General features: G+C 46.9%; 1 protein-coding gene across 3 annotated transcripts in view; it reads left to right on the top strand.

Annotated features, from left to right (window-relative positions):
- The window catches only part of TTBK1 (tau tubulin kinase 1), a 366,739-nt gene that overhangs the window by 169,201 nt on the left and 170,221 nt on the right, over positions 1 to 27,317 (top strand). For 2 of the 3 annotated variants that reach the window (XM_090053932.1, XM_090053939.1), the window contains exon 1: positions 20,368 to 20,395. Coding sequence is in view for 1 of the 3 variants with exons in the window: in XM_090053924.1 (XP_089910050.1) it covers positions 3,083 to 3,156; positions 20,255 to 20,395 (215 nt within the window). In the remaining 2 variants the exon portion in view is untranslated. Of the gene's footprint in view, positions 1 to 3,082; positions 3,157 to 20,254; positions 20,396 to 27,317 lie in introns of those variants that run through there. The other variant, XM_090053924.1, reaches the window with a different exon arrangement.

The following is a 27,317-nucleotide window of genomic DNA, read 5'->3' as shown; positions in this document are numbered from 1 at the left end:
CTGCATATGCCCGGTGTCAGGGGGCGCTATCTGCGGCTCCTTTTCCTCCCCTACACCGCAGCCCAAGCCTCGCAGATGGTACTTGACATGGTTTGCCCTATGCCTTGGCCCTCTTCTTTACTTCTGGGGCCCCTCCCTGCCCCCTCTCACTCTGGGACTGGGGTCAATGCAACCCCAAACGCTGCACCCTCTATTGCGCCAGGGTCCCCACGCTACCGTGGAGCTCCTATGAGGCCTCCTCCAACGCCTAATAGCCTCACCCGATTGTCCAGTAAAACAGTAAACACAAAACCCAAAGCCCCTGGGCTATAATGTAAACTAAACCGTCTGGTCAAAACCATGTTCTATCCCTACCGGGGAAATATTCCAACTCATAGCCGCAACCAGGGGATGCTCCTGCAGCCTATCTTCTCCTTTCTCTCTGCCCTGGCCGAGCTCCCCCATCCTTGGCCGCCGGAGGGGAGCTGCTCTCCTGGCGTCATGCTTGGACTTAAGAAGGGGCCAAGCCCTGCCACTTTCTGTCAGCTGATTCCCTTGGTTCCCCTAGCAACCAGCACCTGTGCTGCCCTCGTGATTGGCAGTTGAGCCTCCCCCTTCTCACCACTAGGGGTCTCTCCTGAGTCATTTCTGCTTTTAGGCGCAGGGCACCCGAGTGCTCTGCGACAGGCTCCCAGAGGATCCTCTATAGCAATGGTCTCCAAAGTGGGGTGCGCACACCCCAGGGGGTGCGCAAGATGATTCATTGGGGTGCGGGAAGAAAATATTAGAACTTCCATTTAGATGTATATTTATATAAATATACATATATTGGGGGGGTGTGCTCATAAAAGTTTGGAGACCACTGCTCTATAGATTAGTAACTAATAAAGTAAACCACTTTACCCAATGATAGTGCACAATCTAGAAGATCCCATTAAGTATCTCTGTGATGCTTAATTTCAGTTCTTAAACTGTGGATTGTGTCTCCGGAGATAACATCCTTGTTAACAGCAGTATATGGAGATGAGAGATAACAGACCTGATTACCTACCTGTCAGTCGTCTTGTCTCTGCAAGTTTGTGTACACAGAGCTAAGCCCTTACCTCTCTATAAACATGTAAAATTTCAAGAAGTTAAATTAATAAAGGATATCAAACAACAATAATGTCCTTTTTGTAGAAAAAATGATTACATTGAGGCTTCCTGACCAGCAATTTAAGTCATAATTTAAATCATGCTTTAAATCGATTTGATTTAAATCAAATCCACTCCGCTTCAAATACCTGAAGGGTGATTATATAGAAGGTGGAGGTGGGCTTTTCCTTGTGGTGGTGGGGAACAGGACTGGCAGCAATGGCCTCAGCCTGCAACAGGGGAAATTTAGGTTGGAGATTAGGAGAAACTTTCTGACTATTAGGATGATCAAGCATTGGAACAGGCTTCCTGGAGAAATTGTTGAGAGCAGGGAGAGCTGTTCTGGTTGCTGGGCAGCTACCTCCCAACCACATGGAGATTGCAGTCTATTCCGATTTTCCATTTGGCTGGCAGGCAGCGACATCCTGCTGAACTAGGAGAGCTCTCCCTGCCCCCTGTGGCCCCCAGGTGCCTCAGTCAGCATTTACACATCTGGTTTATATCTACAGGTACTAGAACACTGCACATAAGACTAATCTATGCAGTAATTTCTGCACACATATAAATGGTGACACTTTACTGTGAATTAGATTGGATTAATCTAATGTGCAGTAAAATGTCTTATGTAGATGCATCCCTTGAATCCCACAGCTCGTTTGGGGGCAGCAGTATTTCCAAACAAATCCCTAGCAGCACAGGTGAGATCCAGGGAAGCTCTGTATACCTGGGATATTATGGAAACATAAAAGCAGATCCTTTGTATTTGAGATCCCTAACATGACCTCAGTGGCAGAAGGAGGCTGGAGGATGCATGATTATTGAGTAAGAACAAAATAGACTCCCTGTCAAAGAGGCCATTTGGTTGCCAGGTCTCTAGTTTTCCTCCAAGTAGTGGTTACTGCCAAAGAGAACAACTGATTGCCAGTCTTTGCTGCCTTTCACAGTGAAATGCAAGGCCACTTAAACCGTGCTCTCCCACAAAAGGTGCACTTGAAGATCAGTCTGGTGAGAGAGAAACAATAACCCTTGTATGTTCATGTGGTACAGTTAGCAATGATTATGACATAAGTACCTAGACAGTGGGGGTATTTAAAGCAAAGACAAAAAACTGCCTGAAAAGGGAGGAATTTCCGTTAACTCAGATGCATTCTGGGAACAAGCACCTTTCTTCCTAAAGGAGGGTCTTGTGCTTTTGGGGAGAGGGGACAGTTTCAGTGGTGGTATCATACCTGCTGTTTTCCATTGCCTGGTATTAGAAAATGAGTTAGTGCCGTAGTTCCTTTCTGTAGACAACATACCATATGCATGTTCTGGCTGGGATTTCTGAAAATTGTAACAGTCCCCTGAATCAGATGGCAGGACCCATCACTTGGAGGATTAATGGGATAGATCACTGGCCCAACCTTTGCAGGGTAGTGAGTCAAGTTCTCTGCCTTGTCAAGGGTTGCAGATTGTCAGTACAGTAGGGCCAATGACTTTGGCCTCCTAGCTGGTGTGGATAGTGGTTGCAGCCTTGGTGAGTTGTGGAAGAAATCACTCCATGCTTCTGACTTGACTCTGAAGGATGTAGGGCAGAGGAGCAATTAGAATGATTGCCCTGGCCTGGCAGTTTTATGCTTTATTATTTACTTTTCCAGCTCTGGATATCATTGTTGTTTATGGATATGCCCAAACTCTGCTTGGATCTGGTTGAGTTTGTGGCTTTGATAACACAGTGAGCCAGCAGGTTTCACAGCCTAATTAAATATTGTGTGAAAAATCATGAATGCTCTTAACAAACATCTTTATATTAGTCCTTTACTTATGCTTTTTATACTGTATTGTATTCGTTCTTAGTCTTCTGAGGTGAATGATCGAAGTCCTGTCAGATGGGGTAAATTTTAGCTGTGTAGACCTTTTTTCATAAGGACTGTTGAGCACAAGATGGTTATAGTTCCTTATGTTCTACATGTTTGTGTTTTTGCTGCAGGGAAAGACCACGTCTGTAGATTTATTGGCTGTGGAAGGAATGAGAAATTTAACTACGTGGTCATGCAGCTTCAGGTGAGTTCTGCTTTCTGTTAACTGTTGCAAAAATAGCTGAGAGCCTAATATTTTTTTCCTAAGTAATTAATGAAATCCCAGTATGCTTGACAATGAGGATGAAGGTTGGGGAGAGGTTGTAGAAGTGTGTTTTTCTCTTGCATATAGAAGTTAGTTGAATGAGAGAGAGAGAGATGTTTTAATGCCTTTGGGTACATCTAAGCTACAGTCACTACTGCTGTGTAATATGGACAGATCTCAGCTGTTCTGTGTACTAGTAGCTGCTGCTTCAACAATCCCTCACAGTTGAAAATGTTTGTCTTCCATGATTGTCTTATCTGTTTCTGAAGATGGCTGATGCAGCCTATCCGGGATTGACAGACCTTACTGCAGCTCAGATGTGTATTTCTATGTGGGGTGGGTGGTGCAGGATTTTTTATTTGGTCTGTGACGTGCTGTTTCTGCTGCTCCCACTTTTCCATCTCCTGTTCTTGTCATGAAGTTTCAAAGTACTGAGATCCCTGAAGCAGACTCTTCCTCCATTTGGGGTGGTCCTGGGTGATAGTGTCCTATGAGTTGATATCAATGTTGCAGTTTTACAAGCTGGCTTTGAGGATGTCCCTGAAGCACTTTTTCTTCCCTCCTCTTGAGCGTACACCTTGGCTGAGCTGGGAGAATAAAACTTGCTTTGGGAGTCTGGAGTCATTCAGTACTCATGGTGTTTGCTTGCAGGAGGACGCTAACATTGTTGTCTCTCTTTTCACTGGATTTGAAGGATCTTCTGCAGGCAGCATTGATGGTAATTCTCCAGCAACTTTAGATGTCTCTTGTACAATGTCCAAGTCTCAGCTCCGTACAGCAAGTGTGGATCATGACTACTTGATAAACCATGAGCTTGGTTTCAGATCTGATGTTGTGATCTTCGAACACCCATTTCTTCAGGCATCCAAAGGCCACACTTGTGTATTTGAGATGATGTTGGATTTCTTTGTTAATGTCAGTCTTCTGCAACAGGTGAAATCTGAGATACGGGAAATACTCAGCATTTTCCAGAGTCCCACCATGGATCTGGATTACCGGACCTGGAGACTGCTCATTAGGAGCTTGTTGGTGGAGGACCTTAGTCTTCTGAATGTTGAGCATCAGTCCCATTTTCTACTTCTAAGTGAGTGCACACAGCAGCATCAGTAGCATATTGGAGCTCAATGATTGAGGTCGGGGTTGTCTTGGTTTTGGCTCAGAGTTGGCTGAGGTTAAACAGCTTACCATCCATTTGGTAGTTTAGCTCCACTCTGGCTGGATGCTTGGTGGTCAGATGTAGCATGAAAGCAATGAATATTGAGAACAGTGCTGGAGTAATGATGCAACCTTGCTTAAATCCCTTTTTAATCTCAAAGGGATCTGTGATAGATTCATTACTGAGAACCACCAATCACATACCATCATGGAGCAGGCAGAGAATAGTGAAAAATTTCAGTGGGCATTCATGCTTCAGAAGGACACAACACTTCTTGGCTGACAGAGTTGAAAGCTTTGTGAGGTCAAAGAAAGCCATGTAGAGAGACTTATTTTGTTCCCAACATTTCTCCTCCAGCTCGTGAGCTGTGAAGATCATGTTAGTTGTGCCTCTTGATGCCCTAACCCTACACTGAGATTCCAGGAGGAGCTCTTCAGCAAGTGGAAGGAGACGGTTCAGGAGGGTTCTCTCAATGATCTTTCCTGGGTGGACAGCAAGGTGATCCCTCTGTAGTTTCCATAGTTGGACTTGTCTCCTTTCCTGAAGATGATTACAATCATGGTGTCCCTGAGGTCATATGGGATTTCCTCATCATTCCAGATCCTGAAGATGAGGGCATGAAGCTGCAATGTGAGCTCCTCTCCTCCCTGTTCTAAGACTTCAGCAAGGATTCCGTCTGCTCCAGATGCCTTGTTGTTCTTCATCTGCTTGATGTCTTTCCTTACCTTATCAAGGGTTGGAGGCATTCTGACATCATCTCTGACTGGGTGTTGCAGGTTAGAGTTGAGAACACTTGTCAACAGCAGAGTTTTGGTTGAGAAGGTCTTCAAAATGCTCCTTCTAAAGGGCATTGGTGGCTCCCCTTTCCTTGATCAGGTTCTTCCATCCTTGGGTCTTGAGGGGGTTGATCCCTGAGTGCTCCAACTGTAGATGGCTTTGATGGTGCTGAAGAAGCCACACATATAGTGGATGTCAGCCAGATGTTGACTCTTCTTAGCCTTGTCTTCCCACCATTTGTTCTTCATATCATGCATCTGCCTTTGGACTTCTGCTTTGGCTTGTTGGACATTCAGTTTCTTTTTCCTGGAGATGGTGTTGCTTTGCCAAAAACAAAAGACCTTGTGCTTGTGGTTGATCAACTTTTGAATCTCCCAGTCATTCTCATCAAACCAGTCTTGATGTTTCCTGGTAGAGAATCCAAGTATTTCTTCACAGGCACTGATAACAGTGGCCTTGAGGGCACCACACACGCTGCTGACATTCTCCCATTGCTGTTGATTAGAAATCACCAACTTTTCACTGAGGCACTGTTGGAAAAAATCTTGATTGTTTGTGTCTGTGAGTCCTTCAGTGTTGATCTTCTGTCAACATTGCTTCTGCTGCAGCCATCATTTGGGATCCAGTTTGACAGACATAGCCAAGCAGATGGGTCAGTGATCAGTTCAGCAATGTCAGCTTCTAGCATAGCTCAGGTGGTGTAGACCTCTTTGGCCATCCTGGGGATGGATGATGACAGTCAATCAGGGGCCAATGCTTAGATCGTGGGAGTTGCCGTGATGTCTTGTGCCTGTTTTTCTGGTGGAATAGGGTGATGGTGATGGTGAATCCATGTTCCTTGCATCTGGTCAAGAGGAAGATGCCACTGGAGTTGACTGTTTCTTCTTCCTTGCCGATGGTTCCTTTCCAGACATTAGAGTCCCTTCTGACTCTGGCATTGAAATCACTGACAAGAATAAGTCTGTCCCCTTCCAGAACATTAGCAAAGGTTATTGTAGAATTCCTCCTTGGTTTCTTCCTTGGTGTCAAAAGCCAGGGCTTACACTCTGATGATAATTGTATATTGGCTCCCTGCCAATTTAAGATGAAGAGTCATGAGGTCCAATAGGGAATTCATTGAGTTGGTTTATGAGATCATTCTTAATGGCAAAACCAACCCCATGAAGCTGGTGTCCTCCTTCCCGCTTACCCTTCCAGGGGAAGGGAGAGTTACCGCCATGTTCTTTAAACTGCCCATTTCCCACTTGCTGGGTCTCACCTAGTGCAGCTACATCAGTGTTGTGTTGCCTAAGTTCTAGGGCCATGATTACAATACGATGCTCTGGGCATTCACTATTGGAGGTCCTGAAAATAATGGTGGGTCTTCACTGATATTTTCAACTACAGTAAAGTTCATCCCACTGGACTTGGTTATCCAATCAGGAAGAAATGCAAAATACTGTATTAGACAGGCTATGTTTAGGGCACCTTTTCTATCCCCTTCCCCATGTAGGGTGAGCAGAGCGGATCCTGAAGAGGACTGCTCAATCACAGTTACAGCTGCCAAATCACACTCGTGTTTCATGCAAGTGCTAGATGACCTTCTCATAACTGCAGCCTTCATGCCAGTTCATGGCTAGGAGCTTATAGACCTCCTAATCCTGCTCCTGTCACCATTATCTGGTCACTAAAGGCCTTTAGGAATGTGTTGGCATGGAAGACGTGTGCGTTCTTTTATTCTGACTTCTTTTATTGTGGAGAAGCTGCTGCTCATCAGTTTCTACATAGCTCTTGATCCAATGGCAAGGAGACGAAGACAACTGGGGATTTTGTTCTGTTGCAGCCTTCATCTGCTTGCACAGCTGTTGAGATTCTAATATTTTCCACCTGCTCCACTGTTGAGGACATGGAGAACCATAGCTGGGGGCTGGGCCGGGTTATTATAGTGGCAACCTGTACTTGCCATGTCACAGCACTGTGAAGTGATGTATGTGGTTTTTAAGGAGGGAAAGCATTGCCATCTACTGTCCTTACCACATCCTGGTGGTGTTGCTGCTGCTTGGTCTGTGATTGCTTATATGTCAGAGTTACTCCTGTTTATTTCAAAGCTAACCTTCACTGAAAATCATTCTACTATCTGGCACCTGTGGATGCACTGGGTAGCAGTACAGCTCTGCCCCACAGTGTACGAGTAGCAGTCTAGCCATGTCAGCACACAGGACAACATAGGTTATAATCCACACCCAGAAGGTGGATAAATGCACAGATGGTTAATCCATGCTAAAGTCTGTGCTGTTCTGTCTAGATTGCTACTGAGCTAATTTGTTTAAGCTATCTTGAGAATGTCTGTGCAAGATGCAGTCACAGCAGTAACCGGTTAAATAGACCCTTCAACAGAGTAATGCACGGCTCAGTATGACTCTGTATCCTCACCAAGGCTGTAAACAGAAGTCACTTTTCTCCAAGAAAAAAGCCTTTGCCCCGGGATCCTAAACGCATACATGTTCACTGTCCCACTTCAAGTACCTGTGAAGTATGCAAGATAAAATGTGCTAATGCTTGTTCTAGGACATCTCTGTGTAAGCTAATTGTTGTCCTTCCAGTTAATTAACAGTCATTCAAGGTATAAGCTTATCAGACTGTGTATTTTTTCTGGCCATCTACTGGCAGTTTGGCAGGGCTATGTGTGTAAATGGCTGTGCCAGTCCTGTTTTGATCTGGATGAAAATCTGGACCAGTCAGGCCCATCTCAGATGAGATGTCTGTTTACAGCCCAAGAACAGAGTCATGAATCATAGAGAAGTAGGGCTGGAAGAGACCTCTAGTGGTCATGTAGTTCAACTCATCATCATCCCTATCCAAACCATCTGATACAACCATAATCTAAATTCTATGTAAGACTACCCTCAACCCTGATACACTTAGTAAATTGGAGTGACTGTGCCTTGTGTTTTGTGAATTTTTATAGCTGTTTGGCCTTTTATCAAACATTTGCAAGGGAGGAAAATCGAGCCATGAACTGATTAGAAGGGGTAGCTTGGGGCCAGAACAAGCAGATGGAAAGCTTCAGAGAAATGAGGATCATAAGTAGTGGGATGGGGAATATTTTTATTTTAAGACAGATTGAAATTAAAACTGTTGTCTTGAAACTTAACTGATTTCAAACACTGACTTAAAAGTGGATATATATTGTACACAGATCCTAGAGCCCTTCTGCTAGGTGTTTTTTGTTAACAGAAAGGAAACTGGGAGCCACTGAAGTGGTGTGAGGATCACGTACGGGAGATAGATTAGGTAAAATCCTAAAGAAAGGGGTCCATGTGTGGACCCAGAGAGGAGTCCCTAGAAGCCAGATCCATGGGCAGTTCAGCTGTGCGTGAATTGGGGCCCCTACAAGAGACCTGACTATACACAGGCAAAAAAGGATCCAGTCTTTGCACCACTCTATGGCCAACTGGCCTGGGTGAACAATAAAACACTTGACCCTCACCTAGTTGTCCAGAACCCCCACTGCAAACTGAAATGGGATGTCCTTATTGGGTCTCAAAGGACTGAATGAGTAGGGCCTGGAGGACCAGACTGCTGGTACCAAAAACACACTGGAATTAGGTCTTGAAACTGGCATACAGTGTATTGTGGCCATTTAGGGTTTGAAAAGATATAGGAAAGGGTGCTTGCCAGGTTTTTCTAGCCTGTAATATACCAGGATATTAAGGACTATTGTGACTCATGCCCTACATGCCAGCTAGTGGCCCCGTGTCCAGAAATACCAACTGATCAAGACACTGTCTTTGGGTGCCATTGGTTTTACTGCCTATTTAAAAAATTGGGGATATATATGATAGGATCTTTGGAACATAATACCAGCAGCCACTTTATCTTGGTCCTGATGGATAGGGACCTACTAAAATCAAGGTGGAAGTAGAGTGCATGGCAGCTCCTTTAATTTTGCATATTCCCCTGCATGCTCTTTGCCACCGCCCCCACTACTGATTAATGGAGGGCCATGCTGCTCCCTCCTGATCAGCTACCTCCTGATCAGGAAGGGTACTTTGCGTCAGTCTTTCATCAGTCCCATGGGATGCCCATGCCAACCATGGGACAGGGAGGTCCAGGTGAGGGAGATCCCCTGCCCTCCTTTAATGCTGACCTTGTGAAGGAACACCTTGAGATGCTGGATACCTTCAAGTCAGCTGGCCATGACAGTCTACACACCAGGGTACTCGAGCTGGCAAGCATCATAGCCCAGCCTTTGGCATGGATCTTTGAAAACTCCTGGCATGCTGGTGTAGTGCCTAAACACTGGAAGAAGGCCAGTGTGGCTCCTATCTTCAAGAAAAGGAGGAAAGTGGATCCAGCTAACTATAGGCCCTTCAGCCTGACTTCTATATCGGGGAAGGTCTTAGAAAAGTTTATTAAAGAGGCCATCCTTAATGGACTGGCAGGTGCCAATATCCTGAGGGATAACCAGCATGGGTTCATTGCAGGTAGGTCTTGCTTGACCAATCTCGTTACCTTCTACAATCAGGTGACCTATCACCTGGACAAGGGAGAAGAGATTGATGTCATATATCTTGACTTCAAAAAAGCCTTCAGTCTGGTATCCCATGATCACCTCTTGGCGAAACTGGCCAATTATGGCCGTGGGTCCACCACGTTTCGCTGGCTGGAGAACTGGCGCTATGGTCGGACCCAGAGGGTGGTAATTGATGGAAGTCACTCATCATGCTGCCCTGTGACCTGGGGGTTCCCCAAGGCTCTGTCCTTGGACCCATATTGTTCAACATCTTCATTAATGATGTGGACATTGGAGTGAGAAGTGGACTGGCCAAGTTCGCCAATGACACCAAACTTTGGAGCAAAGCATCCACATCAGAAGACAGGAAGGCGATCCAGGCTGACCTGGACAGGCTCAGCAAATGGACGGATGAGAACCTGATGGTGTTTAATGCTGAAAAATGCAAGGTTCTCCACTTTGGGAGGAAAAACCTGCAGCATCCTTATAGGCTCAGCAGTGCTACGCTGGCTAGCACTACAGAAGAAAGAGACTTGGGGGTCATCATTGACCACAAGATGAACATGAGCCTGCAATGCGATGCTGCAGCTAGTAAAGGGACCAAAATGCTGGCTTGCATCCATAGATGCTTCTCAAGCAAATCCCGGGACGTCATTCTCCCCTTGTACTTGGCTTTGGTGAGGCCACGGCTAGAGTACTGGGTCCAGTTTGGGACTCCACAATTCAAAAAGGATGTGGAGAATCTTGAGAGAGTCCAGAGAAGAGCCATGCGCATGATCAGAGGTCAGGAAAACAAAACTTACGACAACAGGCTGAGAGCCATGGGGCTCTTTAGCCTGGAAAAGCACAGGCTTAGGGGTGATCTGATGACCTCCTACAAGTTTTTCAGGGGTGACCACCAGTACCTGGGGGAACGTTTGTTCACCAGAGTGCTCCAGGGGATGACGAGGTCCAATGGTTATAAACTACTGCAAGACCATTTCAGGCTGGACATAAGGAAGAATTTCTTTACAGTCTGAGCCCCCAAGGTCTGGAACAGCCTGCCATCGGAGGTGGTTCAAGCACCTACATTGAACACCTTCAAGAGCAAATTGGATGCTTGTCTTGCTGGGATCCTATGACTCCAGCTGACTTCCTGCCCTTTGGGCAGGGGGCTGGACTCGATGATCTTCTGAGGTCCCTTCCAGCCTCAATGTCTATGAATCTTAAATATGGGGCCATTTTTGCCTCCCCACCGGTCAGCATCAAGTAGCAGGGCTGCTGGGACAACTCAGCCAATCATTGATGGAATGCAAAATGGGCACCATATTTAAAACAGCAGTGTCAAGAGTGAGCTGCAAGCGGGGCCTCCTCTGCCAGTCAGTAGTGGGGAAGGGGGGGAACCTGCAAGGTAAAGGAACCACAGTGCACCCCACTTCCGCCATGAATTCAGTAAGTCCCTACTACCTGGTACTTGAAAGCTGTGGCAATCCACACTGCCTTGACCTAAATAGTGGCCATGGAACTTCTAAAAATCTTCTAAAGGATGGGCCTCCCGTGAGAAATACTAACTGATCAAGGTACTGTCTTTATGTTCCTGCTTCTATAAAAAATGAGGGAACTTCTGAAAGTCTACCCAGTCTTAACCTTTGTTTGCCAATGTACTGTTTGGCTATGGGAGTAGGGCCCTTCACCAGGGAAAACCTCAGAGCTGTACAGCAAGTTTAGGAACAGCATTATAATGAGAGGGAAGGGTTCCAGGTCTGCCAACCCAGAGATTAGGTCCTGCTGTTACTTCTGTCATCAGAAAGCAAACTTTTCACTAAATGGCAGGCACCGCATGAGGTTTATGTGCGTATATGGAATATGAGGTGCAGCAGCCAACCATGAAGTAGCATCGGGGCCCCCTTCACTCATGTTGTAGACCATGCCTACCTGACATGGCTACACATAATGAAGGAAGCCAACCCCACACTCACACATTGGTAACTAGTGTTGCATCCCTATTAATGCAATATATCCCATCTCCCTGGAGTGGCACATACCAGCACAGACTTCTCACTGGAGCGGGGAACTGAATGTGGAAGAGTGAGTCTTGGACTCCACTCTTGGGGAGGAGTATATAACAGAGTGATCTGGCCCATCAAATGGGGCAGCCACCCCTGGGACAGAGGCCCAGATGCGAGTGGTTAGCTTACAGTTAAAAACCTGAGTGGGGAGAGAGCAAGGAACTTAAACTGGGGAAGGAGCAGTTTGAAACTAGGAGGCAGCCTGAAACCCAGAGGAACTCACTTCTAGAAATGGCCAGAACTAAAAGGGCCCTCTCCAGCCACGTGGAGAAGGGAAAACGGTCCTCTTTACTGTCTCGTGTCATCATTCAGGTATCAGGGAGGACCTCTTTTGGACAGAACAATCAGGTTTTAAGATGATTTGATGATTAATTAAGGTGATTCTGGCTTGGTTGTAGACATGTCCAGAAACTCCTTCAGTAAATCCCAGATCTTCTCCTGTTGGAATGGGGATAAGATCTCTCCTAACATACCCCAAATGGATGGGAGCTAACTCAGATTTCCCATATCTCTTGTAATCATTGGGAAAGCAGTTTCAGTGCTTCCTGGGTCTACCAGGTTTTTAGGAGGTTGTTGTGGTATATCTGTGAACCTGCCACCTTTGTATGAAGTCAGGCCCCTTTTCTAGGGACCCTAACTCACCCACAGGTAAAGTGCCCATGGAACTGGGTCCTGGGGGACCTCTTTGGGCCCATCTAGCTAACACTGGACACTGATCCTCTTCTCGACCTGCTGCTCGCAAAGAGGAAAGAATTGGTGTTGAATGTATTAGTAGATGCAACTTGGGCAGCAGTGACTATGAGATGATTGAGTTCAGGTTCCTGAAGACAGGAAGGATGGAGAGCAGCAGACTATGGACCCTAGACTTAAAAAAAGCAGACTTCAATTCACTCAGGGAGCTCATGGGCAGGATCCCCTGGGGAGCCAGTTCAAAGGGGAGAGAAGTCTAGGAGAGTGGGCTGTACTTTCAAGAAGCCTTACTCAGAGTGCTGGAACAAACTATCCCTATGTGCAGGGAGACTAGCAAGTATGGCAGAAGACCAGCTTGGCTTAGCCGGCAACTCTTCAGTAAACTAAATCACAAAAAGGAAGCTTATGAGAAGTGGAAACTTGGACAAACAACTAGGGAGGAGTATAAAAGTATTGCTTTGGCATGCAGGGATGAAGTCGGGAAGACCAAAGCATAGTTGGAGTTGCAGCTAGCAAGGGACATGAAAGGTAACAAGGAAGGTTACTACAAGTATGTTTAGAACAAGAGGAAGATCATGGAAAGTGTGAGTCCCTTATTGAATGGGGGAGGCAACTTAGTGAGAGAGGGTGCAGAAAAGGCTGACATACTGGGTGCTTTTTTCATCTCAGTCTTCACAGGCAAGATCAGCTCCCAGATTACTACACCTGGCAGCATATTTTGGGGAGGAGGTGAGCAGCCCTCAGTGGTGAAAGGGCAGGTTAGGGTCCATTTAGAAAAGCTGGGCATATGCAAGTCCATGGGGCCAGATGCTGCGAGGGAATTGGCTGATGTGACTGCAGAGCCACTGGCCATTATCTTTGAAAACTCATGGCTATCAGGAGAGGTCCTAGGTGACTGGAAAAGGGCAGATGTAATGCCCATAGTGAAGAAAGGGAAAAAGGAGGATCCAGGGAACTGCTGGCACATCAGCCTCACTTCAGTCCCTAGAAAAATCATGCAACACATCCTCAAGGAATCCAAGCCCTTGGAAAAGAAGGTGATTAGGAGCAATTAGCATGGATTCACCAGGGGCAAGTCATGCCTGACCAATCTTATTGCCTTCTTTGATGAGATGACTGGCTCTGGCTGCAGGGAGACCAGTGGATGTGGTATACCTTGATTTTAGCAAGGCTTTTGATACAGTCTCTCATAACATTTTCACAGGCAAGCTAAGGAAGTCCAGACTGGATGAATGGACTGTAAGGTGGATAGAAAACTGGCTGGAGCTTTGTGCTCAGAGGGTAGTAATCAATGGTTTGATGTTTTCTTGGCAGCCAGCATCAAGAGAAGTGCCCCAGGGTTCGGTCCTGGGACTGGTTGGGTTCAATATCTTTATCAACGACCTGGCAGATGGAGTGGAGTGCACCCTCAGCAAGTATGCAGATGACAACAAACTGAGAGGAATAGTAGATACACAGGAAGATAGGGCTAGGTTTCAGTGACCTAAACAAATTGGAGGATTGGGCCAAAAGGAATTTTTGAGGTTCAGCCAAAACAAGTGCAAAGTCCTGCACTTAGGATGTAACAGTCTGGGGGCTGACTAGGTGGGCAGCAGCTCTGCAAAAAAGGACCTGGGGGTTACGGTGGAGAATAAGCTGAATATTAGCCAGCAGTGCACCCTTGTTGCCAAGAAGGCTAATGGCATACTGGGCTGCATTGATAGGAGTGTTATCATCAGGGCAAAGGAAGTGATTATTCTCTTCTATTCAGCACTAGTGAGGCCACACCTGGAGTACTTTGTCCAGTTTTGAATCCCCCACTATAGAAAGGATGTGGACAAGTTGGAGAGAGCCAGCAGAAGGCAATGAAAATGGTGAGGGGGCTGGGTCACGTGACTTCTGAGGACAGGCTGAGGGAACTGGGCTTATTTAGTCTGGAGAAGAGACGACTGAGAGGGGATTTAATAGCTAATTTCAACTACCTGAAAGGGTGTTCAAAAAAGAATGGAGCTAGACTGTTCTCACTGGTGGCAGGTTAGAGAAGATGATGATTACAAGGAGCAATGGTCTCCTTTTGCAGCAAGGGGAGTTTGGGTTAAATATTAGGAAGATTTTTTTCACTAGGAGGGTAATAAAACATTGGAATATGTTACCCAGAGAGGTGGTAGAATCTCCATCCTTGGAGGTTTTGAAGACCTGACTAGACAAAGCCTTGGCTGTGATGCTCTAGTTGGGGATGGCCCTATTTTGAGCAGGGGTTGGACTAGATGACCTCCTGAGGTCCTGTCCAACTCTAATTTTCTATGATTCTATGATCCCTTTCTTTGGCCTCTTATCTGGTCTGTTCTCTGTTACTGGGGCTGACTTCCCAATCTGTTGACATTCCTTGTGTGGTTTAGCTCAGGGTCTAAGACCTTGGGATCAAAAGGAAAGCTCTTCCTTAAATGATCTCTACTCAGCTCTGGTGGTTCCCCATTTCCCTTGTCATGTGACCTAGTGTAGCAGTTTGGTTTTGGAGTCCCTTCTGCTGGCTCACAGCTGAAGGGTGCTTGTATTCTCCACCACCTCTAAGTTGGTTGGTGTGCCTGCCCCCATGCAATCCATCTTTGCCCCTTAGGATTCCCCCTGCCAGTCTGTAGCATGGGTGGGCATTTATTTCAGTGGAAAGGCTGCTTAATGAGTTTTGGTGAGCTGTTGAGGACTGCATGGGTAGCCTCAAGCCTGAAGGTTGCCCAGCCCCCTTGTCGCCATCTTGGGACCAGAAGTCCAGGCCCTAACTCCTGACCTTTGCCACAAGAAGTTCCTCCCCTTGCCCCAGAAGTATTCCTTTTGGGAGCCGGGGGGGGGGGGAGGGTGCCATCTTGAAAATGGAAATAATAATTATATACTAAAAAAATAAACATCTACTATATTTTAATTTGGGCTGTTAATCACTATTAATGTGTGTGATTAACACAAGTACCAATTAACACACTCATTTCATTAACCTGTTTATCATGCACATGGTTTTGGAATCTGTGCCGTGGTTCCTCTCTGCCACCATCACTGCTGCCTCTGTGCTGCCCAGCAGGGCAGCGGTGGCAATGCAGAGGAGCCTCAGGGCAACCCAGGCTTGGGCTCTGGGCTGCTGCATCAGGAAGGCAGGACACACGCACACAAAAGAGGACTGTTATGGGATGGGGACAGTGATATGCCCAGCCCCGGCCCCTTACTCCCAAGCCACAGCACCTCCCCTCCCCCCGCCAGCCCTGCTGTTGCCCCTCACTCCTGACCCACAGTACAGGCAACCCCTACTTAGTGCTCTTAACTGGTTCCTGAAAAATGGAGCATTAAGTGAAATGAGTGTTAAATGAAACAGAAAGTTTTTAATGACCCAGGATGGTGACCGTGAGCGTTATAATGAAACTTGCTGAGTGTTAAGTGGAATCAGGTGTCAATTTAAAATGAGCATTATAGTGAAACAGCGCTAAGCGGGGATTGCCTGTACCCTGAATCCTGCCAGGGCATGTAGGGGTCTGCCCTCCCCAGGCTCCAGACCCCCATGAAAGGACTCCCCGCCCCAGGTTCCAAACCCCACATGCACCCCCACAGCCTCCCACAGCTTCACAAATTCCCCCTCCCTACACCTCCCACACCCACCTCCAACCGTATAAAGTACCTATATAATTTTGCATAATTTTGAGTTTTCTGTGCATAATTTTGAGTTTTTAGCTGTGTGATTAAAATCACGATGAATTGAGACTCATTTATTTAATCACGCAACTAATTGTGATCAAATGTTTTAATCATTCGACAGCCCTTTAATTTTATTAAGAAATAGTTTTTGTCCTGATTCATGTGTGTTTGTGTAGTGTATCTAGGGGCACTTGTATGATACTCAAAATACATTTTACTTTTTGTATATTTTGTGTGGGAGGTAAGGGGGTGTATGTGGGTACTGTGTGGTTGAGGAGTGGGTGTGAAGGTATGGTGGGGATTGGGGGATTTGTATGTGGGGTGTGGGTATGATGAGCAGAGTGCGTGGGGGTGAGTGAAAGGATAGGTGTGGAGGGGTGTGAGGGTGTGGTATGTGGTTGGGGTGGGGACTGTGGGAGGATGTAGGTGTGTGTTGGGGGGGATAGTGGGAGGTGGGGAAGCAGCCCCGCATTATGCAGCTCCCGGCTGCAAGGCTGGGGCCCATATGGTGTGGCATGGGGCCACCCTGGCCCGGCCTGCCCTGACATAAAGTGGTTCCAGCTGCTCGGCTGGGAACTGCACAGAGTAGCATGGAGCCAGTCTGGCTCAGCCCATCCCAGTTGCAGCGCATGGTTCCTGGCTGTAGGGCTAGGACCCATATGGTGTAGCAAGGGGCCAGCCCAGCCTGGCCCAGGAGAACTCAGCTCCAGCTGCAAGACTGGGACCCTTGTAGAGCACCATTGAGCCAGCCCAGCCTGGCATGTCCCCTCTGTGATGCAGCACATGGGTCCTGGCCTTGCAGCCAGGAAATGTGTGTTGATAGGCCAGGCCGGGCTGGGTTGGCTATATGCTGTGCCACGTGGGGGATGGGCTGGGCTGGCTCTGTGCTGCAGCACATGATTTCCAGCTGCAAAGTTGGGAACTGCACAGCGTGGCATGGAGCCAGCTCAGCTTAGCTCATCCTGGCTGTGGTGTGTGCTTCCAGGCTGCAAGGCTGGGACCCATATGGTATGGCATGGAGCCAGCCTGGCCCATCCTGACTGACCAGCAGCACAGGGTTCCTGGCTGCAAGGCTGGAACCCCCAAGCTGCAGGATGACCCATCCTGGGACGGTGGTGTGCTAGAATGCCAGGAGGCATGAGAAGACCTGCACCATCAGGCTGGGCCATCTCTGTGCCTCCATGCGGTGCTCCTGGCACTATTAGCTGGGAGCAGCACATGGAGGCACAGAGCCAGAGTCCGGGGAGGCAGTCAATGTGTCCCCACTTCCCTCCTTCTTCCCCGCCCCGCTCCTGCTGTTCTTATCTCAGTTTCAACTCTTGGATGAGGGAGAGCTGGGGAACAGCCACAGGGGTGCTAGGGCAGAAGTCTCTGCTTGCCAAAAACTTCTGATCTCTAAAAGCTTCTGGGGTTGGGAGCGGAGCAGGGTGGGCTAGGTTGGGGTTGCGTTGATTGCGTCACAACCAGAGCCTGAGCTGCTTGCTACTGCAGCTGGTGCTTTGTGCTGCCAGAACCTTGTCGACTTTCTGACAGGCAGCCCCCAGCAGGTAATAATTGTCTAAATTTTAAAGGGCCCCTGTGGGCCAGATAAAATGGCCTGTGGGCTGTATTTTGCCTGCTACTGGTTCAAACAATAGTCCATAACACTAACAAAAGTCCATAGCACAAATAGCTAATTCCTCAGTGCTAGGTTCCCAGTCTAGTACTGCCTGCCCCACTTAAGGGCCTGACTGACACTGAATGTGGAAAAGTGAGTCCTGGACTTTACTCTTGGTGAGGGGGATATGTAACAGTGTGATCTGGACTTTTAAATGGGCAGCCAGCCCTGAGGTAGACCCCCACCTATGGGTGATTAGCTTTCAACTAAAATTCCAAGAGAGGAGAAAGAGTTGGACCTGGGGAAGGAACAGTTTGCAGCTAGGAGGCAGACTGAAACCTGAAGGAGCTCACTTCTAGAAAGGGCCAGACATAAAAGCGCCCTCTGCTGCCACCCAAAGAAAGGCCAAAGGTTTTGCTTTATAGTTTCATAGATTCATAGATGCTAGGGTTGGAAGGGACCTTAACAGATCGTCGAGTCTGACCCCCTGCCTAGGCAGGAAAGAGTGCTGGGGTCAGATGACCCAGCCAGATGCCTATCTAGCCTTCAATTAAAGACCCCCAAGGTAGCGGAGAGCACCACCTCCCTTGGAAGCCCATTCCAAATTTTGGCCACCCTTACTGTGAAGAAGTTTTTCCTGATATCTAGCCTAAATCTGCTCTCTGTCACTTTGTGACCATTGTTCCTTGTTACCCCAAGAGCTGCCCTGGTGAACAGAGCATCTCCGATCCCTTGCTGCATCCCCTAATGAATTTGCAGGTGGCCAGAAGATCATCTCTCAGTCTTCTCTTGTGGAGGCTGAAGAGGTCCAAGTCCCTCGGTTTCTCCTCATAGGGCTTGTCCTGTAAGCCCGTAACCATATGAGTGACCCTCCTTTGGACCCTCTCGAGTCTATCAACATCCCTCTTGAAGTATGGCACCCAAAACTGGATGCAGTACTCCAACTGCAGTCTGACAAATGTCGCATAGAGGGGAAGTATCACCTCCTTGGTTCTATTCGTCATGCATCTGCTGATGGATGATAAAGTGTGGTTAGCTTTGCTGATGATTTCATCACGCTGATGACTCAAGTTCATCTTGGAGTCGACTTTTCCGCTTCTGTGCTGCTGAGAGGGTCACTTCCTAGCCAGTAGGTGTGGGCCTGCTGGTGTAGGTTACTTGCTTGTTTGTGTGAGTCGGGTTATTGTTTGTGTTTTGGAGTTTGACTGAAGGGCTTTCAGGGGATCAGAGCCAGGTGGTGAGGCTGTAGACTCTCAAGCTTGCTTATGAACTGTTGTTTCAACTGACTGAGGGATTCATAATGCAGCAAAGCCCACCTGCATGGGAGCAGGAGCACCAACCTGTTTACAGGCTCCCATAATGATGCACTTTCTGGTAGCATTTATATCTCTATTCCCAGCTTTACCCCAGTAGCGCTTTTTTTATCATTCTTATCAAAATGATTTGACTCAACCAATTCTGTTTTATACCTCTCTTGTTATTTCTTTCCAGTCTATCACATCACTAATGTAATGCACTACCCTACCACTTTTACCTTTATTGCTGTCTTTCCTGTACAATACACAACCATACAATACTTGCATCTCAGAAAAATATACCCTGCCATCATTTATTGCAACTGAGTTGTCGATAGAGAAAGAGTTGGAGAGAAGGATGAAAGAGGTGACAGCAGTGGAGCGAGTAGGACAATTACTATTGGGTACATAATGAATGAGAAGGGAAAGTGATTCAAGGATGAGGAATGAAAAGAAGGGACAAAGAGTGGAATGGATGGAGTGGAAGACCCAGGGGTTTGTGACATCTGGTGGGCACTTATTCACTCCACACGAGAACAATTAGAGACCATTCAGATGACTCATCAAGGCCCGTGACTCAGGATTCACTTACATGCTCAGATGAGTATAATTTAATGGACATTGTTCATAATTTTGCTAAACAGGCAGCCTTGATTAGGATTCTGAAGTTACCATATCTCTTGGGATTCGACATACCCTTGGAAAAAGTTCTCTCTCTGGGTTAAAAAACAATGGTAAAAAATATTACTTTTGCAACTGTACATCTGTCCCACTTAACATAAAACTTACTGTTGCATGGCCTTGCTCTCATCCTTCTATGAAGATTAAAAACCAGGTGGGTGACTGTGTTGGAGAACGCATGTGGAGTTAGTTCGAAAGCCCATTAATGGCTGACAGGTGCTTGAGGTATTTACCATATTTCTGATGCCTGACCTTCTTTGTGCACTTTCTCTCAGCAGAATGGACAGTGGTTGCTCTCATTTCAGCCTCTGTTTTCAGCACTTCAAAGCAGGTTGGGGTGTGTATGTGTGTAAAATGAAGCTTGTATGGCTGCTCTTCCTGCTATACCTTTTTGATGATAAATAAACAGGATCTTTTAAGTTTCCAAAGCTGTCAGTCTGCACCTCAAGTAACATGTTAAAAATTAAAAGAAAATATTGTTTGTTCATACAAGAAATAAAAATGGGTGGGTACATATCTCTGATTTTATGGGTTCTACTTTCACTGGATTTTACCTTTTGTCAAACTTTGTGGCTGTGAAGTGTTTTCTGTCCACACATGGATAACATGCAGTGCAATTGGTATAAGTTGTATTAACTGTTTCAGGGCCGGAATCTTGCAGATCTCAGAAGAAGTCAGCCCCGAGGGACTTTTACATTGAGCACAACCCTTCGATTAGGCAAGCAGATTCTAGAATCTATAGAAGCCATTCACTCAGTGGGATTCCTACACCGGGACATCAAGCCTGTACGTAGCTTCAGATTTTTTTTCTTTTTTCTATCTCCAATGGTTGAGTTGGCATGGTTATCATTGTGACTGAGACATGAACAGTCTCTGCAGAAGCTTTTAGATCTTCTCCAGCCAATATGTGGAACAGCGGGAGAGTATTATACTAGTTCTGTAAGACCAAAAATTGCAGTGTTATGCCCTCCACTCCTCTAGGTACATAACAAGCTGCTTCTGTGGTGGCTGAGGCTACTCCAGAAAGGATTTTGGCTGTGGTGTCATACCTGCCCCAGTCAGGTTAAATTGGTGGAGTAGGTGGGCTTTGAGACTTTGGTGTCAAGCATGTGTTAAGCAGCTGAAGAAAGAGTGATTGGAAGGGTGGGGCATAATAACAGTTTTCAAATATTTGAGAGGTGCCATAAAGAAGGAGAACAACTGTTCTGTGCTGCAGAGGGAAGGATACAAAGCAATGGTTTTAAATTTCAGCAAAATTGATTTAGATCTCATAGGATACCTCCTTACTGTTGGAACAGGAAAGTACTTGAACAGAGTACCTAGGGACCAGACTACCCAGGGACTTTCTGCAGTCTCCTTCACTGGAAGTTTTTAAGGGGAGGCTGAATAAGCATTTGCTAGGTATAGCTTAGGAATAGCATTCCTGAAGTGGGTTGGACCAGATGAGGTCTCTTTCAGTTGTATGGGTCTATGATTCTAGGTTGATAAAGATTAACTTGCAGTATGCTCTGTCATTTCAATAAAGTTCTTATAATGTAATTGTCTTTGCTAAAGAATTCTCCCTTTTTTCCTTCCAAAGCCAGTATTTAACAAAATAGAGTAGTTTTATGTAGTACAAGTGAAATGCAGGAAAGGTAGATAAGAGGTAAAGTTAAACCTGTGTTAGTTTCAGGAGGGTGAGTCTGTTCTGTTCTAGACTCAGACCAGAAAAAACAATGAGCTGGTGGGCTGCTGGCCTGTCCAGTCAGCTATGCAAGAGTAATACCACAGCTAGAGTTTTCTCAGAGCTTTAGCTTTTATTCACATAAAATCTAGAAACACGAATTCCATATCACTCATCCCTTCTTCCAAATCTGGGGTCTTCTCCAGGGGCCTGTCTATACCTTGCACATTTCCACTGTACTAGCCAACTGCTTGGGAGTCAAATCTTCCTCCAGGGCTTTCTTCAGGAGTTTGTAGCTGTTTCACCCCATGTCCCCCAGGCTTCCTGCTACAGCATCCCTACAGTTTTCCTCCTGTAGAGTAATATGCTGCATGTTGCCCTTATCTGAGCAGCCTGAGGGCCTTGTCATATGGGACACTTATGTGTTGAATCTGTGGAACATTATGTGGTATTAAATGTGTTCAGAGCAGTCGCATAGTCATGTTTACTATGGCTCTGACATGAACAGTTCACATTCTGCCACTAGAGGGCTGGTGAACAGGACTCCCTGCATGCCATACTGGAGCAACTTTTTCCTGTATTTCCAACAGTGACCAAAAACAGCCCAGCATAGACAAAAGTGTTGATTGGCTGACTATTTTGCTGTGCTTAGAATACAAATTTCAGTCACTTCTTGGGAGATGACAAGTGGCATAACAGAAAATCCTTGCCTTGACCACTCTATAATCCACAGGTACTCCATGTTTCAGAGGTGCAAGGCTCTACTTTGAGAACTATGATGCTGCTGTGGGCATCATGCTTGATTACTTGAGGAGTACAACATGATGGCATGCAAGCTGGGGTGCTGCAGGCCTGATTACCTTTTGCTTGTGTTGGGTACTACCAGTGAACTTGGACTGGTGGGAGCACCTCTAACTTGGAACCTGGAGAGAAAAACAGTGGTGGTGAAACTTCAGGATGTCCTGTGGCACATTCATTAACCTTTGCACTGAGGTGGCCCCTCTGCTCCAGTACCAGGACATTGGGTGTCAATGTCCAATGTGCACTGAGACATGTGGCCCTGATAATTTGGAAGTTGGTGAACACTGACAGACAGCTTCCATTCTTTTGCCAACCAGTTCACCATAGGGCAGACAACAGTGATGGTGACTGTGCACAAAGTGTGTAATGCCATGCTTGAAGAGCTAGTGCCATGGTTCATCTGGCTCCAGAACCTGCAGGAAGTCATCACTATGTCTGAACAACAGGGTTCCTGAACTGTGTGGGGGCCATTGATGGGATCCACATAGCCATTCTGTACCTTGCCTGTCCATACCTTGGATTATTTAAATTGTAAGATGTTATTTTCAAGAATACTCCAGGAGTTGTGGCCTACTAGAGGTACTTCACTAATACCAGTGTTGGGTGTTTGGGCTGGGTACAAGTGGCCTGTATATTCAGGAAATCTGGTTTGTTGGAAATGTGGGAGCACCTGGCATTCCAACTATGGATTTGGGTAAGCTGACCATTCCTCAGCTTATTGGTGATCTGACCTACCCACTGCTCATGAAATCATATACTGGCCAGCTGGGCATCAGGAAGGAATTTCTTTAATTATTGGATGAGCAGTTGTTGGATGGTGGTGGAATGTACCTTTGGCACCTAAAGGCATGCTGGAGGTCCTCAGGGTTCCACTATAAATTTAAGCTGAGGGACATTCCCAACTTTGTGGCCACCACCTGCATCCTCCACAAAATATGTGAGGTGAGGGGGGAAGCCTCTCTGGAAACTGGACCGGCTCCAGATGGACCCACAACAGGGGAAGCCTTTGGCACTTTGGAAAGCCAACTTCAGTGAGCTCAGGAGATTAGTTAGTTTGGGTCTGAGGGGTAATGACATTGGTGAGTTGGGAGTCCAGGAAGGGTGGGAGTTCCTCAAGGGACTGATCCTGTAGGCACAAAGGGGTACCATCCCAGTACACATAAAGGGAGGCAAAAGAGCCAAGAAACCCTTTTGGCTGAGCAGGGAAATCCAGGAGAGCCTACAGGGGAAAAGAGGCTTACAGGCGGTGGAAGCAGGGGGCAGCCACCAAGGAGGAGTATACCTGCTTGGCTCGTGCTTACAGGGAAGCAGTGAAGCAGAAACAGAAAACAGAAACAGAACTCAGGCTGGCAGCTAAGATTAAAGGTAACAAAAAGTCCTTCTTTAAGTACATAGGGAGCAAGAAGAAGGTGCAGGGTAACATAGGGCCACTACAGGATGGACTAGGGCAACTTGTAACAGATAGGATGGAGAAAACTGAGTTCTTCAATGATTTATTTCCATCTGTGCTCCTGGTCCTGGAAAAAAAAAAAACACCACCCAATGAGACTTTAGTCTGGTTTGAGAAAGATACCAGTCCATCAATGATTAGCGCTGACCTGGTGAAGGGATATTTGGAGGGGTTGAACGTATTTAAGTCTGCAGGCCCCAATGATCTTCACCCAAGGGTACTAAAGAAATTGGCTAGTGTCATAGCAAAACCACTGGCACAATTGTTTGAGAGCTCATGACACTCAGGACAGGTCCTGGATGACTGGAAAAGGGCCAGTATGGTCCCTATTTTCAAGAAGGGGAGGAAAGAGGACTCGGGTAATTATAGGCCAGTTAGCCTCACCTCTATTCCTGGCAAGACCTTAGAAAAAATCATTAAGGATCACGTATGTGGGGGGCCAGCGGATAACACAATGTTAAGGGGCAACCAGTGTGGGTTTATAGCAGGTAGATCCTGCCTGACTAGCCTGGTTTCTTTTTATGACCAGGTCACCAAGTGCTTAGATCCAGGAGTAGAAGTAGATGTTATTTACTTGGATTTTAAAAAGGCTTTAGACACAATGTCACACCCAATTCTTACAAGTAAACTAAGTAGGTGTGATGTGGATTTTTTCACAGTCAGGTGGGTGGAAAACTGACTCATGGGATGTACCTAGAGAGTAGTGGTGGATGGGTCGGTTTTTACCTGGAGAGATGTGGGCAGTGGTGTCCCCCAAGGCTCTGTCCTTAGACCAGTACTTTTCAATATCTTCATTAGTGGTCTGGATGAGGGTGTAGAAAGCACTCTGTCCAGATTCACAGACGACACTAAACTATGGGGTATAGTAAACACACTAGAGGGTAGGGAGCGAATTCAGGCAGATTTGGATAGACTAGGGAAGTGGGCAGATCAAATAGGATGCAGTTTAACCAAGATAAGTGCAAAGTGCTGCACCTGGGGAGAAAAAGTCACCAATAAATTTATAGACTGGGAAGTACCATTCTGTGTAGCACAGCAGTGGAAAGGGATCTCCGAGTCATAGTTGACACAAAAATGAACATGAATTGCCAGTGTGATGAGGTAATAAGTAAGGCTAACCACACTCTGTCTTGCATTAGTAGGTGCATCATGAGCAGGTCTAGGAAGGTGATACTTCCCCTCTATGTGGCATTGGTAAGGCTGCAACTGGATACTGCTTCCAGTTTTGGGCGCTGCACTTCAGGAGAGTTGTGGATAACCTGGAAAGGATTCAGAAGAAGGCTACTGGTATGATTGAGGGCCTGCAGGCAAGATCGTATGTAGACAGATTGAGGGACCTGAATCTCTTCATCCTCTGCAAGTGAAAGCTGAAAGGTGATCTTGTGGCTGTCTACAAACTCATCGTGGGGGTCAGCAGGGAATAGGGGATATTCTGTTTACCAGGGCACCCCTCGGGATTACTAGAAATAATGGCCATAAACTGAAGGAGAGTAGATTTAGATTGGACATCAGGAAGAAATTCTTTGTTGAGGGTTGCCAAAATATGGAATGGGCTTCCAAGGCAGGTGATGCTTTTTAGGTCTGTGCAAAATGGCTAGTATTAACTTTGGATTCAGCTGATTTGGGGGACAGTGATTTGATTCGGTGATTCGAATCACTGTCCCACATAGATTCAGCTGAATCTAATTTGGAGATCTGGCTGCTGCTGCCAGGTGGGGGGACAATCCCTGTTGCTCCTCACTGCCCTGCGCTGCATGGGGGGCTCTGCCACGAGACCCCAGAGCCCTGAGGCCACTGCAGCAGCTGTGGGGGACCTGGGAGAGAGGGAAGATCCCCCCCACAGTGTGGGGCAGTGGGGATCACCCCCCTGCCTGGCAGCAACCAGTGAGCAGGGGCTTTTTTTTAAAGAGCTGGGGGCTGGGAGAGCAGGCGGGGTTGAGTGGTACTCAGGGGTTGGGGGAGCAGGCAATGGATGGGGTTTGTGTAGAGTCTTCCTATGGTCCCGTTCCCTCTCCTGTAGCCCCCCCCCGCCCCTTACTTATCAGCACAGAGTCCGGGCCCAGCTCCCTGCAGCAGCAAGTGGGGACTGCTTGAATCAGTGAAGCTCTCCGAATCTTTTCCAAATTGATTAGGAGAGTGTTGAATTGATTTGGACCTTTTAATTAGTTTCCTGATTTGATTTGGATTCAGAGATTCAGCTGCTCAATTGGGTTGAATCTCCTCCAAATCAAATCAGCACCTGAAGTTTCACACAGCCCTATTGCTTTCTCTTACCTTGGAGGTGTTCAACAGGAGATTAGACAAGCACCTAGATAGGGTCATTTGACCCCAGCGCTGTTTCCTGCCCAGTGCAGGGGGTCAGATATGATGATCTAAGATGTCCTTTCTGACCCTAGAAATATATGAAATTTATGGATGGTGACTGGTCTGAAGTGGTGCTCCTGGCTGAGTATCCTGGACAGGAACACCATCAGGCTATTCTGATCAAGGAAGCCTGAGTGGACTACTTTCTGGGATAGGTAGGAGGGAGTTCGGGGGGACCTGGGAGCAATTGTGAACTTTTCATTCACCACTCTGTACCTCTTATTGTGCTTCTCTGAAACATCTTAGTAAACCTCTTCCATGCTAACTGTTGGGCTTAATACTCCCTGTTACGGAGGATTGGTGAGGGGGAAGCTGGAGGGGGAGACCAAGGAATGGGAGTGTTGGAACACTCATGGGGGAAATGGGGTCCTGTGTTGGGAGTTTGTGAGGGCTGGCTGAGAGAGAGAAACTGTGGCATGGGCTGCTGTGTGGGTTGGGGTTGTGAACAGCTCAGGTTGCTCCCTGTACAGGAAACACATAACTGTGGAAGCTTTATTTCTTCAAATAAACTGTGCAGACCATGGTAAATATGCATTGAGCTAAATGTGCTGTGGGGTGGTTTTGGGTCCATCCAGATCCCATATCTACAGGTCTCCCTAATGGCTGAGAGGGTTGCTGGGGGTGCTGTTGCATGGAAGCATGCCTGCTCCCAGTCTGAGCAAGATGACTCTAAGGAGCTTGATAGTCATATCTATATCTCCATGGGTGGATCTGACTCCATACTATTGGTAGCATTGGGCATCTAGGTGGGGGCAAATAGCACCAGGGTCCAATCTCCCATCTCATCATCAAAGTTCAATGACCTTTTTGTGGTGCTGTCTCCCTGCTGCTGGGTTTTACACACCTGGAAGTGTGGTGGTATTCCCCATCGCCCCAGGGAAATGAAGGGCTGCATCTGCCATGCTGTTTGACAGATCTGCTGTTCTGAGCTCCACTCCTTGGTGTCCATGCCATGGAGCACAAGGCCCCAGCCAGTGAGGGCAGGTGAAGTACAAAGAGATGTGCACCCAGCAACCTTGGCCAGCCTCCATTTGCTCATGCTGACCAGTTGCTGACCAGGGAAGGGTAGGAAAAGAGGGGCAGGAGAAAGTGAGTCTCAGGCTGATATGAGGCTGGTGACAGTGCTACTGGTTGGATTGGAGCGGGTAGATGGCTACAGTTGCTTTCTAATTCACTGTTGTAATGCAGACATACTCCTCTGCAGAGGTAGCCACCCTATCCAGAAAGGACTGGCACAACTCTGCAATGGACTGAGCCTCAAAAGCCTTCTGAAGAGTTGATAGCAGCTCTATGATCAGACCTGCTGGCACTCATAGGCAGCAAGCCAACTTTCAGACTTGGTGTCTGCAGGACTCCACAAGGTCCTGCAGCATCTGGTCTTGCTCGTCCTGACAGTGTTTTCAACTACAGGGCATCCTCTGAGCAGTTGG

Source organism: Crocodylus siamensis, chromosome 1 (assembly GCF_052110815.1).
Source record: "Crocodylus siamensis isolate JL-2025a chromosome 1, ASM5211081v1, whole genome shotgun sequence".
In the NCBI taxonomy this organism is placed as follows: domain Eukaryota; kingdom Metazoa; phylum Chordata; order Crocodylia; family Crocodylidae; genus Crocodylus; species Crocodylus siamensis.
Note: the sequence above shows the minus strand (reverse complement) of the source record. Positions and strands in the feature narration are given on the sequence as shown.